The sequence below is a fragment of the Triticum aestivum genome, chromosome 2A (assembly GCF_018294505.1).
Source record: "Triticum aestivum cultivar Chinese Spring chromosome 2A, IWGSC CS RefSeq v2.1, whole genome shotgun sequence".
Classification (NCBI taxonomy): Eukaryota; Viridiplantae; Streptophyta; class Magnoliopsida; order Poales; family Poaceae; genus Triticum; species Triticum aestivum.
The window spans coordinates 733,852,561-733,864,284 of record NC_057797.1 but is presented as its reverse complement, the minus strand read 5'-3'; the positions used below and the strand labels follow the sequence as shown (position 1 = coordinate 733,864,284).

Here is an 11,724-nt window from a genome sequence, read left to right as displayed (position 1 = left end):
CAGTGCTCCTCTGAGTGTTGGTCCGAAACGGGCAGCCTGCGGGGCCACCTCGGGGCAACTCGAGGGTTGGTTTTTACTTGTAGCTTGACCTATCCCATGTGCCCTGAGAACGAGATATGTGCAGCTCCTATCGGGATTTGTCGGTGCATCGGGCGTCTTTGCTGGTCTTGTTTTACCATTGTCGAAATGTCTTGTAACCGGGATTCCGAGTCTGATCGGGTCTTCCCGCTAGAAGGAATATCCTTCGTTGACCGTGAGAGCTTGCGATGGGCTAAGTTGGGACACCCCTGCAGGGATTGAACTTTCGAAAGTTGTGCCCGCGGTTATGGGCAGATGGGAATTTGTTAACGTCCGGTTGTAGAAAACCTGAAGTTGACCTTAATTAAAATACATCAACCGCGTGTGTAACCGTGATGGTCTCTTCTCGGCGGGGTCCGGGAAGTGAACACGATGTTGGAGTTATGCTTGACGTAGGTTGTTCTAGGATCACTTCTTGATCATAGATTCTCGACCGTGCTTTTGCCTTCTCTTCTCGCTCTCATTTGCGTATGTTAGCCACCTTATATGCTAGTCGCTTGCTGCAGCTCCACCTCATACCTTTTACCTTACCTATAAGCTTAAATAGTCTTGATCGCGAGGGTGCGAGATTGATGAGTCCCCGTGACTCACAGATACATCCAAAACCAGTTTGTAGGTGCCGATGTTACCGAGCAGGTGACGCAACCAAGCTCCAGGAGGAGCTCATTGAAGATTTTATCCTTTGTGTTGTTTCGTTCTAGTTGATCAGTAGTGGAGCCCAGTCGGATCGATCGGGGATCTGTGTAGCATTTGGGGTAGTCTTCTTTTATTTTGGTTCCGTAGTCGGACCTTGAGTGTATTTGGATGATGTAATGCTTTATTCATGTAATTGTGTGAAGTGGCGATTGTAAGCCAACTATGTATCTTTTTCCCTTATGTATTACATGGGTTGTGTGAAGATTACCTCACTTGCGACATTGCTTTCAATGTGGTTATGCCTCTAAGTCGTGCTTCGACACGTGGGAGATATAGCTGCATCGAGGGCGTTACAAGTTGGTAATCAGAGCCTTCCCCGACCTAAGGAGCCCCCACTGCTTGATCGAATTAGCGGACGAGTTGAGTCTAGAAAATGTTTTGAGTCATTTAGGAATTATATATCGGAGAGTTTAGGAATTCTTTTTACTCCCAGTCCCTTCATCGCTCTGGTAAGGCATCCTGATGTAGAGTTTTGTCTCTTCTCTTCTCAAATTTCACTAAAAAAATTTAGGATCACGCGGGTATCTTGGAATCGTTCCGATGGATTTGTGACGAGAACATTGTTTTTGGTGCCTTCTGTCATTTAGGGGTTGTGGCAGTGTCCTGGGGAGTTGAGCTCCGAGGTGTTGTCGTCACAATTTTATCGTTGCAGTTCTGGAATACCTGAGATTAGTTTCGCCGACATCGAAAATCTCTTTTATGCAGTTGTTGGTGAGATAACCTCGACGCCACCCAGTACTGGGCGGCAGTTCGGGAGTATTGCCATAACTTGTATAATGGATGCTTTTCGAAGGTTGAGGTAGATGATTTCTGAAGGTTTCTTGGTTATGTGTTGAAGGATGGATACAGCTGGATGTAGGATTTGCTAGTTTTGGGTGAGATATTATGCTTCCCCTATATCCCCAACACCTGATTGCATAACCGGAAAGTTTCGGGAGTTTATAAGTGGGAATTCAAGTAGTTCGTAGGATATCTTTCTGACAGATGTATGATATGAAATTGGGGTTCGACGTCTAGTGGTCCGCCTATTCATGGTCGGTTTTACAGTAGTCTCGTTGTGTCTTAAAGAGTCCTTGGCTATGCCGACTCGGGGACGTTTCGTATGTCATGTGCACTGCCTTGCACATGATGGTGATGTACGATCGAGCCCGTGTAGGCCCCACCATGAAAACTTCGGACGAAATCTCTATCATATGTTTGTTCCGGCTTATTCTGCAAGCCAACCCTTTGTGTTGTTTTGAGTTGTGGTATTCGAGTTGCTTCGAAGTCAAATGTTGATTCCATACCTACCCCAAGCGGTGTTCTCATATTCCTATGTGAATACTAATCCCTCATGATAATCGAGATTGTCATGTCAATCCTTTTCAACCGGTGTGGCTCTCTTCAAGTGGATCCGATCATTTCAACATCCGCAAGATCAATTCTAAGTTTCTCAACGGTGTTCGTTTCATCCATTCCAAATTGTGTTTGTTTTTCCCACCCTCCCTCCCTTGTTTTTCTTCAAGGACTCAGATTTCGTAATCAAGTGTCCATCCTATTCATGTGAAGTCTCTTCATTCTTTTCTTTCAATATTCTTATCCAGTGATTCTCATGAAGATTCTAACGGAGCTTCAAGTTCGTCATTCCTCATTCCTTTTCTTCTCCGGTGGTTTCAAGTCAAGCTTTGTTGATCATACCTTTTCCTCGTTTCAATGCTTACTTATGCCAGTGCACCTCTTAATCTTCCCCGCTTGCTATTCAATTGTTCCGGAGTGCTCAAGATATCTCAGAGGATGTTAGTGTTTATTCTCATTCTTTCAAGATCTTTCGAGAATGTTATCTTATTCAAACCATTTAATTCAACTGGTGCTTTCTCTCTTAAATCGTTCAACGGTGTTTCTTTTCAGTGGGCCCTAACCCACAGGTCTTTTTCCAGGATCTTACCTGACTCTTCTAATTTTATCGGAGCTATTCTCAAATCTTTTAAAGTATGACGTAAGAATGATTTATCATCAGTCAAATGCATTTCTCCAAGATCTGTCTAATTCTTTTCATCGTTGGCTCAACCTCTTCGTTTTGATTCTTCCGGAGTGTCTAAATAATTCTTGGTGGTGTTTCTCGTCGTCATTCTCAACATTTGGAGACCGAAGAAGAGTTTTTCCTCCATATCTTATCCGTTCTCTCAGAGACTCGTGGTTTTAGCTTATTGCCATTCTCTCATCATTGTATTTGATTGTGAGAATTCTTTTCACCCTATCCGGAGCAATTCAAGATTCTTTTCAGTTTGATTCTCCGGAGGCCATCTTTTCAAATATTATTCATTCCAGTTTTCAGCCATCGTTCTCCAAATCTATCCGGTGCATCATCCAAATTTCTCTAATCAGCATGGGTTCTCTTCGTTCAGTTGTATCTAAATTCTCTCAAACATCTTCGTTAATTTGCTAATTCTTCCCGTTGTTTCTTTATCTTCTCTTCGTTCATTTTCAATTCTTACGGTGGTTCATTCAAGAGTTCTCGTCATTCGTTATCATATCAATCTATTCGTTCTTTCAAATCCTAACGGTGGTTTCGTGAAGACATTCTCAAGTTTATGTTATATCTCTCTTAATCTTTTATACGAGAATAAGTTGTATGCAATCCGTTTGCTCGTCATCAATTTAATTGGTGAAGGAGGAGCATAACATAATTCTTATTCTTGATTCACCCAGATGATTAATTCCCTATTCTGGTGGTTCATCAAATTCTCGGTTCGAGATGCTTTATCTATTCTTTTCCCGGAGTTCCAAGTTTTCTCAATCATTTCATTGCGAAGATCCATCTAAGCATTGCAAGGCTTCACTTTGTGTTGTCAACTTCTTTTTCTTTTATCATCATTTTATTACCGGAGTTCTTCATCAAGGTTCTACATGATGGTTCATCTAATATTTAATTCCTTTTCGAGGTGTTCATTGAGATTCTTTTCAGAGGAGCTCAATCATTCTTCATCTTGCAATCCGGAGTGCAATTCTTTCTACCATATTATTGGAGGTGGTATTATGTCATTCTTGATAATTTGAGTTCATGTTTTCATGATTCACATGTTGTCAAGAATGAGATATTTTAAATCCATATTTTTCTTCATTGGAATTATCTTGGGTTATATTTCACCTAAAGCTTTCCTTTAAGGATTGTCGCTCTCATGGTGTTTATCAATGATCCAATTTCTTCATTTATCCTTTCCAGTGCGATAGACTTTCTCGTCAATTTGTTCATATCAATCCAATTTTTTTCCCGTGAGTGGCGGGTTGTCACCTCATATTTTGAGCTGTATTCCATAAGACCATATCAAGCTTATCTTTTCGTTGTTGTGTTTCCAACAACTCTGTTCGACCCTTCTCCTAAGGATACCTTTTCAAGTTCTTTTGTGGCAGAAGTTGGCATTTTCTTCTCCATTCTCCTATTTCAATTATCTATCTTCTATTCTTTTGTTCCGGAGGCATTGTCATGTTGCTCTTTTCAACCCATCATCTCGTTTTTGTCAAAGATCATGTTCTTTTCATGCCTATCCATTTAACCGGAGGGTTGTGCCTTTTGCTCAAGTTCTTTTCACCTTATCAAGCCTTGCATCTCTTTTCAACCGGAGTGCTGTCTGAGACCTTTCTTACCCCTTTCTCCATTCATTCAATAGTTCCGGAGGCAGTGTGTTGTGATTTCATCAAGTATCTTCTCATCTTACCAAGTTCTTATTCAATTCATTTTATTTTCAATCGGAGTTCTGCCCGAAGTTGTTCTTCCTAGTTCATCTTTTCTAATGGAGTGTTTTCAACTTCATTTATCTCCATTGTATTCTTTTCTCGAGCTGGCTTAACCTTTTCAAGGTTCTTTGGTTTCACTCATTGGTCAAAGAAGCAATTTAGTTTTACCTCTTCTTTTTCTCTTCCGTTCTCCCTCCGGTGCCATTCTAGATCTCGGGACGAGATCCTCTCCATAGTGGTGGAGTGTTGTGACGCCCCGAGACCGATGTCCGTTTGTGTTCTTCATGGACTCGTTCTTCTTCCTTGCGGGATTTCAGGCAAGATGATCATACCCTCGAAATCACTTCTATCTTTGCTTGCTAGATGCTCGCTCTTTTGCTATGCCTATGCTGCGATACCTACCACTTGCTTATCATGCCTCCTATGTTGTTGAACCAAGCCTCTAACCCACCTTGTTCTAGCAAATTGTTGTTTGGCTATGTTACCGCTTTGCTCAGCCCCTCTTATAGCGTTGTTAGTTGCAGGTGAAGATTGAAGTTTGTTCCTTGTTGGAACATGGAGATGTTGTTCCTTGTTGGAACATGTTTACTTGTTGGGATATCACAATATATCGTATTTAATTAATGCATCTATATACTTGGTAAAGGGTGGAAGGCTCGGCCTTATGCCTGGTGTTTTGTTCCACTCTTGCCGCCCTAGTTTCCGTCATATCGGTGTTATGTTCCCGGATTTTGCGTTCCTTACGCGGTTGGGTAATAACGGGAACCCCTTGACAGTTCGCCTTGAATAAAACTCCTCCAGGAAGGCCCAACCTTGGTTTTACCATTTGCACTAACAACCTATAACCTTCCCTTGGGTTTTCGCGAGCCCGAGGGTCATCTTTATTTTAAACCCCCCCGGGCCAGTGCTCCTCTGAGTATTGGTCCGAAACGGGCAGCCTGTGGGGCCACCTCGGGGCAACTCGAGGGTTGATTTTTTACTCGTAGCTTGACCTATCCGGTGTGCCCTGAGAACGAGATATGTGCAGCTCCTATCGGGATTTGTCGGCGCATCAGGCGGCTTTGCTGGTCTTGTTTTACCATTGTCGAAATGTCTTGTAACCGGGATTCCGAGTCTTATCGGGTCTTCCCGCTAGAAGGAATATCCTTCGTTGCCCGTGAGAGCTTGTGATGGGCTAAGTTGGGACACCCCTGCAGGGATTGAACTTTCGAAAGCCGTGTCCGCGGTTATGGGCAGATGGGAATTTGTTAACGTCCGGTTGTAGAAAACCTGAAGTTGACCTTAATTAAAATACATCAACCGCGTGTGTAACCGTGATGGTCTCTTCTCGGCGGGGTCCGGGAAGTGAACACGGTGTTGGAGTTATGCTTGACGTAGGTTGTTCTAGGATCACTTCTTGATCATAGATTCTCGACCATGCTTTTGCCTTCTCTTCTCGCTCTTATTTGCGTATGTTAGCCACCTTATATGCTAGTCGCTTGCTGCAGCTCCACCTCATACCTTTTACCTTACCTATAAGCTTAAATAGTCTTGATCGCGAGGGTGCGAGATTGCTGAGTCCCCGTGACTCACAGATACTTCCAAAACCAGTTTGCAGGTGCCGATGTTACCGAGCAGGTGACGCAACCAAGCTCCAGGAGGAGCTCGTTGAAGATCTTATCCTTTGTGTTGTTTCGTTCTAGTTGATCAGTAGTGGAGCCCAGTCGGGTCGATCGGGGATCTGTGTAGCATTTGGGGTAGTCTTCTTTTATTTTGGTTCCGTAGTCGGACCTTGAGTGTATTTGGATGATGTAATGCTTTATTCATGTAATTGTGTGAAGTGGCGATTGTAAGCCAACTATGTATCTTTTTCCCTTATGTATTACATGGGTTGTGTGAAGATTACCTCACTTGCGATATTGCTTTCAATGCGGTTATGCCTCTAAGTCGTGCTTCGACACGTGGGAGATATAGCTGCATCGAGGGCGTTACACCTTACCCCTATGAGCACCTCCGAGAGACTGAGCCGGCACATCACCTTGAGATTGACGAAGTCGTTACAGACGTCTTGATAGTCGAGGGGAACGTCTCCTGTCACCGAACACACATCGCTGAAAGGCCTGAAACAAATCCAGAAAAATGCAAGCATCAATGTCAGGTCTAAAACTTGAAGCCTGATGGGCGCTGGAGACTTGTACTATTCAACCAACCCAACTTGTATATAGAGTTATAAACACACTTTGTTAGTACCCTAATATTTGCAAGTAACAAAAGGTTTTGAGAGTTTGCATAATTTAGACTGTTAATTGAGAAAAGAGGAAACAGCAAAAAGGCTCTTGAGTTCCAAGAAAAAGAGTTATGTACTATGGATGGCTTTCATAGTAAAGGGAATCATATTTGTTATGGAGAATAGGGGGAATCATATTAATTTGTCTTTATATACATTGTGACATCTCCTCATTTTTCCTTCAGGCCACAGCTCAACTGTTTTTAACTATTAAGAGAATGTCCTCTCTTTTAAATCTGAATTTCAAATTTAGGCCAATATATATTGTGTCATCTTGAACAATGAATGAGATACCATCACCGTCAATTTATTGAATACCATGCGTCACTATAAGCATCAGTGTGTCTATTATAATGGGAAGAAGAAACGACATGACATCAGTTTTGGATTGTATTTGAATTCCACTTTTAGGCTCAGGTGCAGTTGTCTCATCATTCCCCCCCGCCCTATTTTTAGTGAAAGATTAATGTGTTCAAATAAGTTTGTAATGCAATCGAAATCTTGAGACCTAACTCGTGGAAGATATTAGCATACAAGCATACCACTTCCAGTTTTCATGGATGACATTATAGATCAGTGGAGGGTCACCAGTGACCAAACAAGCTAACTGCGGCAACTTGGTTGAGTGTGGACACCCTGGACATGGCAACCGCTGGTCTTTGCTATCTGACTGGTCGCTGTTGCCAAAAACTGTATTAATCACGCATGCAAAAAAAAAATACCAGTAGTACTTAATACGGTGTACATGGGCTAGTACGGGCCCCTGCTAGTAATGGCAGCATGATCCACGCGGGCCACTCAAGGTCCTATGAGGAGAGGTCCTCTTCACATATATGGTCTTTATTTCAAGGCAGTGTCTTCTCCAGTTCATACAGTTCATATCATACACGTTGTACAAGGGAGCTTATTGACATCCCCAACCGTGGAATGTTTATATAGGTTCCTCCCGTAGTAATCACGGTTGTGAAAACAGCAGAGAGGGGCGTCTACTTCTTTCTCCTATAAATCTTCTTCAAAAAGATCTTCAAAATCTCCCGAATCGCACGGTCTGGCTCGGCGTCGATGGTTGAAACCAGGTGCTTGTAAACTCTTGACTCGTACTCCAAGAATATGTCCTGGGTGCAGGAGGAGATAAACAAAATTGTTCAGAGTTCATCAGATTGGCAGTTCTCTGTTTCTTTTTTAACAAAAGAAGAAAAAGAACAAAGGGATAGCAGCAAACATCAGCTTAAGACAATATCAAAAGAGTCTTCTAGGCAGAAACGTCAAATCTGGCTGGAAAGAGTTATACCTGAAGATCAAGCTCCTTGTAAACATTTTTCACTGCTGCAACACATTCCGGGCAAGACTTGCCATAGTTTTCCTGAGAAGTCAACATGGTTCATGGAAATATTCGCAATTTAGTACTACTTTCTTCTAGCAGGTCAATAAACATTATCACTGAAGTGGCGGTCTCTGAAAACTCAAATTAGTGACTTAATTTCTTACGTATAGTATTTTCATCTCATTCTCATTAGCCAGTTCCATAGCCTGGACAATTAGCCAGGAGCACTTGTAGTCTTCTATGTCTGTTCCAACCTGCAGCACAGTGAGACAGTGAAACTCTGAAGCCAGCAAGAAACTGTAAGGAAAACAGAGGGTGTCAATATTCTTTTACCTTGCCAATAACTTGAGGGTCGCCGAAGCAATCCAGGTAGTCATCCTGAAAATGCAAACGCATTTCAGCCATACATGCTAGATGAAGTTTACAGAAGAAACATGTACTTATGGAGGGCACCGGACCTGTATCTGAAAGTAGACTCCCATCTCAATCAGTACATTTTTGAGCTCGACGTAGTCGCTCAGTTTCGCGCCATTCAAGAGCAATGCACAAGCAACCTATATGCATGAAAGTAACCAATTTCAGGACCGATTTTTGCGCTAAGCAGAGTGTTCTGTGCAATAGAACTCGTGGATACCGCAACGAAGTTCTACGAGGCAATTATTCTGAATGACTACAAAATAGTCAGGATGATCAAGTCTGAACTAGAGGCAAGAGATGTGTACTGCAGTTTCAGGGCCAGAGACTCACCGGCAGGTAGAAGGAATAGTAGGATGTTTTGTACTTGACAATACGGCGGTACCTGTCATAAACAAGGTGGCGATATGTAATTACTGGTACTTTTTAAGCTATAGAACTTGCTGTTAAGCTACAAGACTCTAATGGCATACCCTTGGATCCTGTATCTGGCGAGGTCCTTGGCGCCGGTGTGGGTGGTGATGAGGTCCAGCATCTGCCCCATGGCGGTCTGCAACCCAATCTATCCAAACAATGCACACCATCCAGCAAACTCCGTTATCACCAGGGTCAAAAGACCATGGAAATGCACATACAGATATTAACTCTGGAAACTGATTTGATGGCGCGCATTGGATCGTGCATACCTCGTTCCAGAGCTCCATGAGCTCCATGAAGTAGAACTTCTCCTTGAAGTAGCGCTTGATGATGGCCTGGACGTGGCATTTCAGCAGGACGCCGTCGTTTATCGCGGACAGGCCAACCTGACAGACACCACCAACAACACTTTGTTGTCACTAATCCATCTCATCTCTCACGAGATGTACTTTCTACTGCGGATCGGCGGTGAGGTGAAGTACGCACGGTGGGCAGCTTGTACCAGCAGAGGTTGTCCCGCCTCGTGTAGGCGTTGTCCGTGATGTCATCCATCACCAGGGCGGACGCCTGGAGCTGCACATTCAGAGACACAAGTCAATGTACTTGTAATGTCTTCTCGCAGAGAAGCACTGAATACAGAAATTATATAGCTCACCCATTCGATGCACCATCCGAGCACGCAGGCGAGGTAGAAGTCCTCCTCGTCCACCTCGGTGCCCTCCCGCAGCAGCATGTAGCTGTCGATCACCGACAGCCCCCGGTTCAGCTTCCCTTCAGTTCAGAGACAAAGCGCGCGTGTCAGGCAGAGCTAACTGTGCATACATTCAGTCGGAGTGTATTGTCGGCACTCATCGTGCGAAGGAGGAGGGACGATCGGCTAGCTACTGCTCACCTCCAGGCACGTTGTAGTCCAGCATCTGCAGGGGCAATCAGCAAACAGCGGTGGCCATTAGTACGGTTTCGGTTTCATTCATCGGGAGCCAACGTTTTGAAACAACAACAAAAGGCAAGGAAAAGGTCGGAAGCAAGAACAACGCAATTCCTTAACGAGTTGAAGCCCATTTCCCTGTGTGGGTGTGACCCAGCCATCCCTCTCTCCCTTTGTTCTTTTCTGTTTTTTATTTGTTTTTGTTTATTGATTTTGTTTTTCTTGATTTTTTGGTTTTTTTGTTGTATTTTTTGGATGTTGGGTAACCGTACATGTATACACATAGCTGCTACAAAAATATATATGAAATTGCACTATTATATGATTATTATTCGCATACTACAAAAAGTACCATTTCAATGTAAAATTGTGTGCGAGTTTTTTTCCTTTCTTAAAGGGTAATACCAATTACACAATTCATTATTCCTTACAAATTTTTATTATTTTAATTTAGTTTTAGTTTTTTTTTCTTTTTTAAGGATAATACCAATGTCACTAATTCAATCCTTCTTAGGAAACTTTTTTCGGCAAAACAATCACTATTATATGCTTATTCTTGCATATTTCAAAAAAGTGCAATTTTGTGTATATTGGGTGTGAATTTTGTCACTGTTTGTTTTATATTTATTATTTTCATTTTTTCTTAATAGGTAATACCAATGCCACTAGTTCATTCTTCCTTAGGAAACCTCATTATTCTGATTCTTTTTAGTTAAAGGGTAGTAATATCAAAGCCACCAATTCATTCTTTCATAGTATAATTCAATATTTTGATTTTGTTCTAGTTTTATTTTCATTTTCTTTCTTATTTAATTGTAATACCAATGCCACAAATTACTTCCTTTCTCAGGAAACTTATTTTTCTGAAAATTACACTATTAAATTCTTATTCTTGCATATTATTAAAAATGCGCAATTTATGTGTAATTTTTTCCATTTTAAAATCATTTTTTACTTTATTTCTTCTTATAGGGTCATTCCAATGCCATTAATTCATTTTTTCTTAGAAAGCTCCATTATTTTGATGTTTTAGTCTTTATTTCATTGTCTTTCTTCTAAAAGGGTATTACAAAAGTTACTAATACATTATTTTTCAGAAAACTTCATTATTTAATTTAATTTTAGTTTTATTTCATATTATTTCTTATTTAATTGTCATGCCAATGCCACTAAGACTTTCCTTCTTAGGAAACTTCCTTTTAGTAAAAAAAATAACTATTATTTTGTGCCAATTTTGTAATTATTTGTTATAGTTTTTAAAATTTTCTTTCTTCTTAAACAGTAATATCAATGTCATTAGTTCATTCTTCCATATGAAACCCCATTATTTTGTTTTTTAGTTTTTATTTCATTTTATTTTCTTCTTTTAGGGGTAATATGAATGTCACTAATTCATTCATTCTCAAAAACTTCTTTTTTGTGAAACTATATAAAACTGTTATTATTTTCTACGTAAATTGCGTGCAAATTTTGTCATCACTTGATTTTATTTTACATGTTTTTTATTTTTAATTGTACTACTAATGCCACTAAATCATTCGTCCTTAGAAAACTCTACTTTTCTTGTTTTTATTTATTTTTATTTTTTAAGGTGCACCACCGTAAGTTTTTTTCTTTTAAGGGTAATGCAATGCCACCAATTCATTCCTTTTTAGAATGCTTTTCTAAACTGTATAATTTTTTTTATTTCTGTGATACTTTGTGCAAAAAAAAATCATCATTCTGTTTTCGGTTTTTATGTATGTTCTTTCTTAAGGGTAATACCAATGCCTAGTGGCAGAGCTACACAAGATTGGTTGGGGGGGCATGCAAGAGAGGAAAAATCAATTTCTGCGGGGCAAAAGTTGTATTCTTTCCTATTTATACCTCCCTATAAAACGTTTCTTC

General features: G+C 41.0%; 1 protein-coding gene across 1 annotated transcript in view; it reads right to left on the bottom strand.

The window, feature by feature from the left end:
• Positions 1-7,578: 7,578 nt before the first annotated feature.
• LOC123190694 (farnesyl pyrophosphate synthase) overlaps positions 7,579-11,724 on the bottom strand; it is a 6,306-nt gene continuing 2,160 nt past the window's right edge. The window contains exons 2-12 of the mRNA XM_044603391.1: positions 9,802-9,826; positions 9,565-9,680; positions 9,396-9,482; positions 9,179-9,295; positions 8,966-9,054; positions 8,826-8,877; positions 8,537-8,632; positions 8,412-8,456; positions 8,243-8,332; positions 8,046-8,117; positions 7,579-7,869 (exon numbers count right to left, since the gene is read on the bottom strand). Of these exons, the coding sequence (XP_044459326.1) occupies positions 7,741-7,869; positions 8,046-8,117; positions 8,243-8,332; positions 8,412-8,456; positions 8,537-8,632; positions 8,826-8,877; positions 8,966-9,054; positions 9,179-9,295; positions 9,396-9,482; positions 9,565-9,680; positions 9,802-9,826 (918 nt within the window). The 3' untranslated portion in view covers positions 7,579-7,740. The remainder of the gene's footprint in view (positions 7,870-8,045; positions 8,118-8,242; positions 8,333-8,411; positions 8,457-8,536; positions 8,633-8,825; positions 8,878-8,965; positions 9,055-9,178; positions 9,296-9,395; positions 9,483-9,564; positions 9,681-9,801; positions 9,827-11,724) is intronic.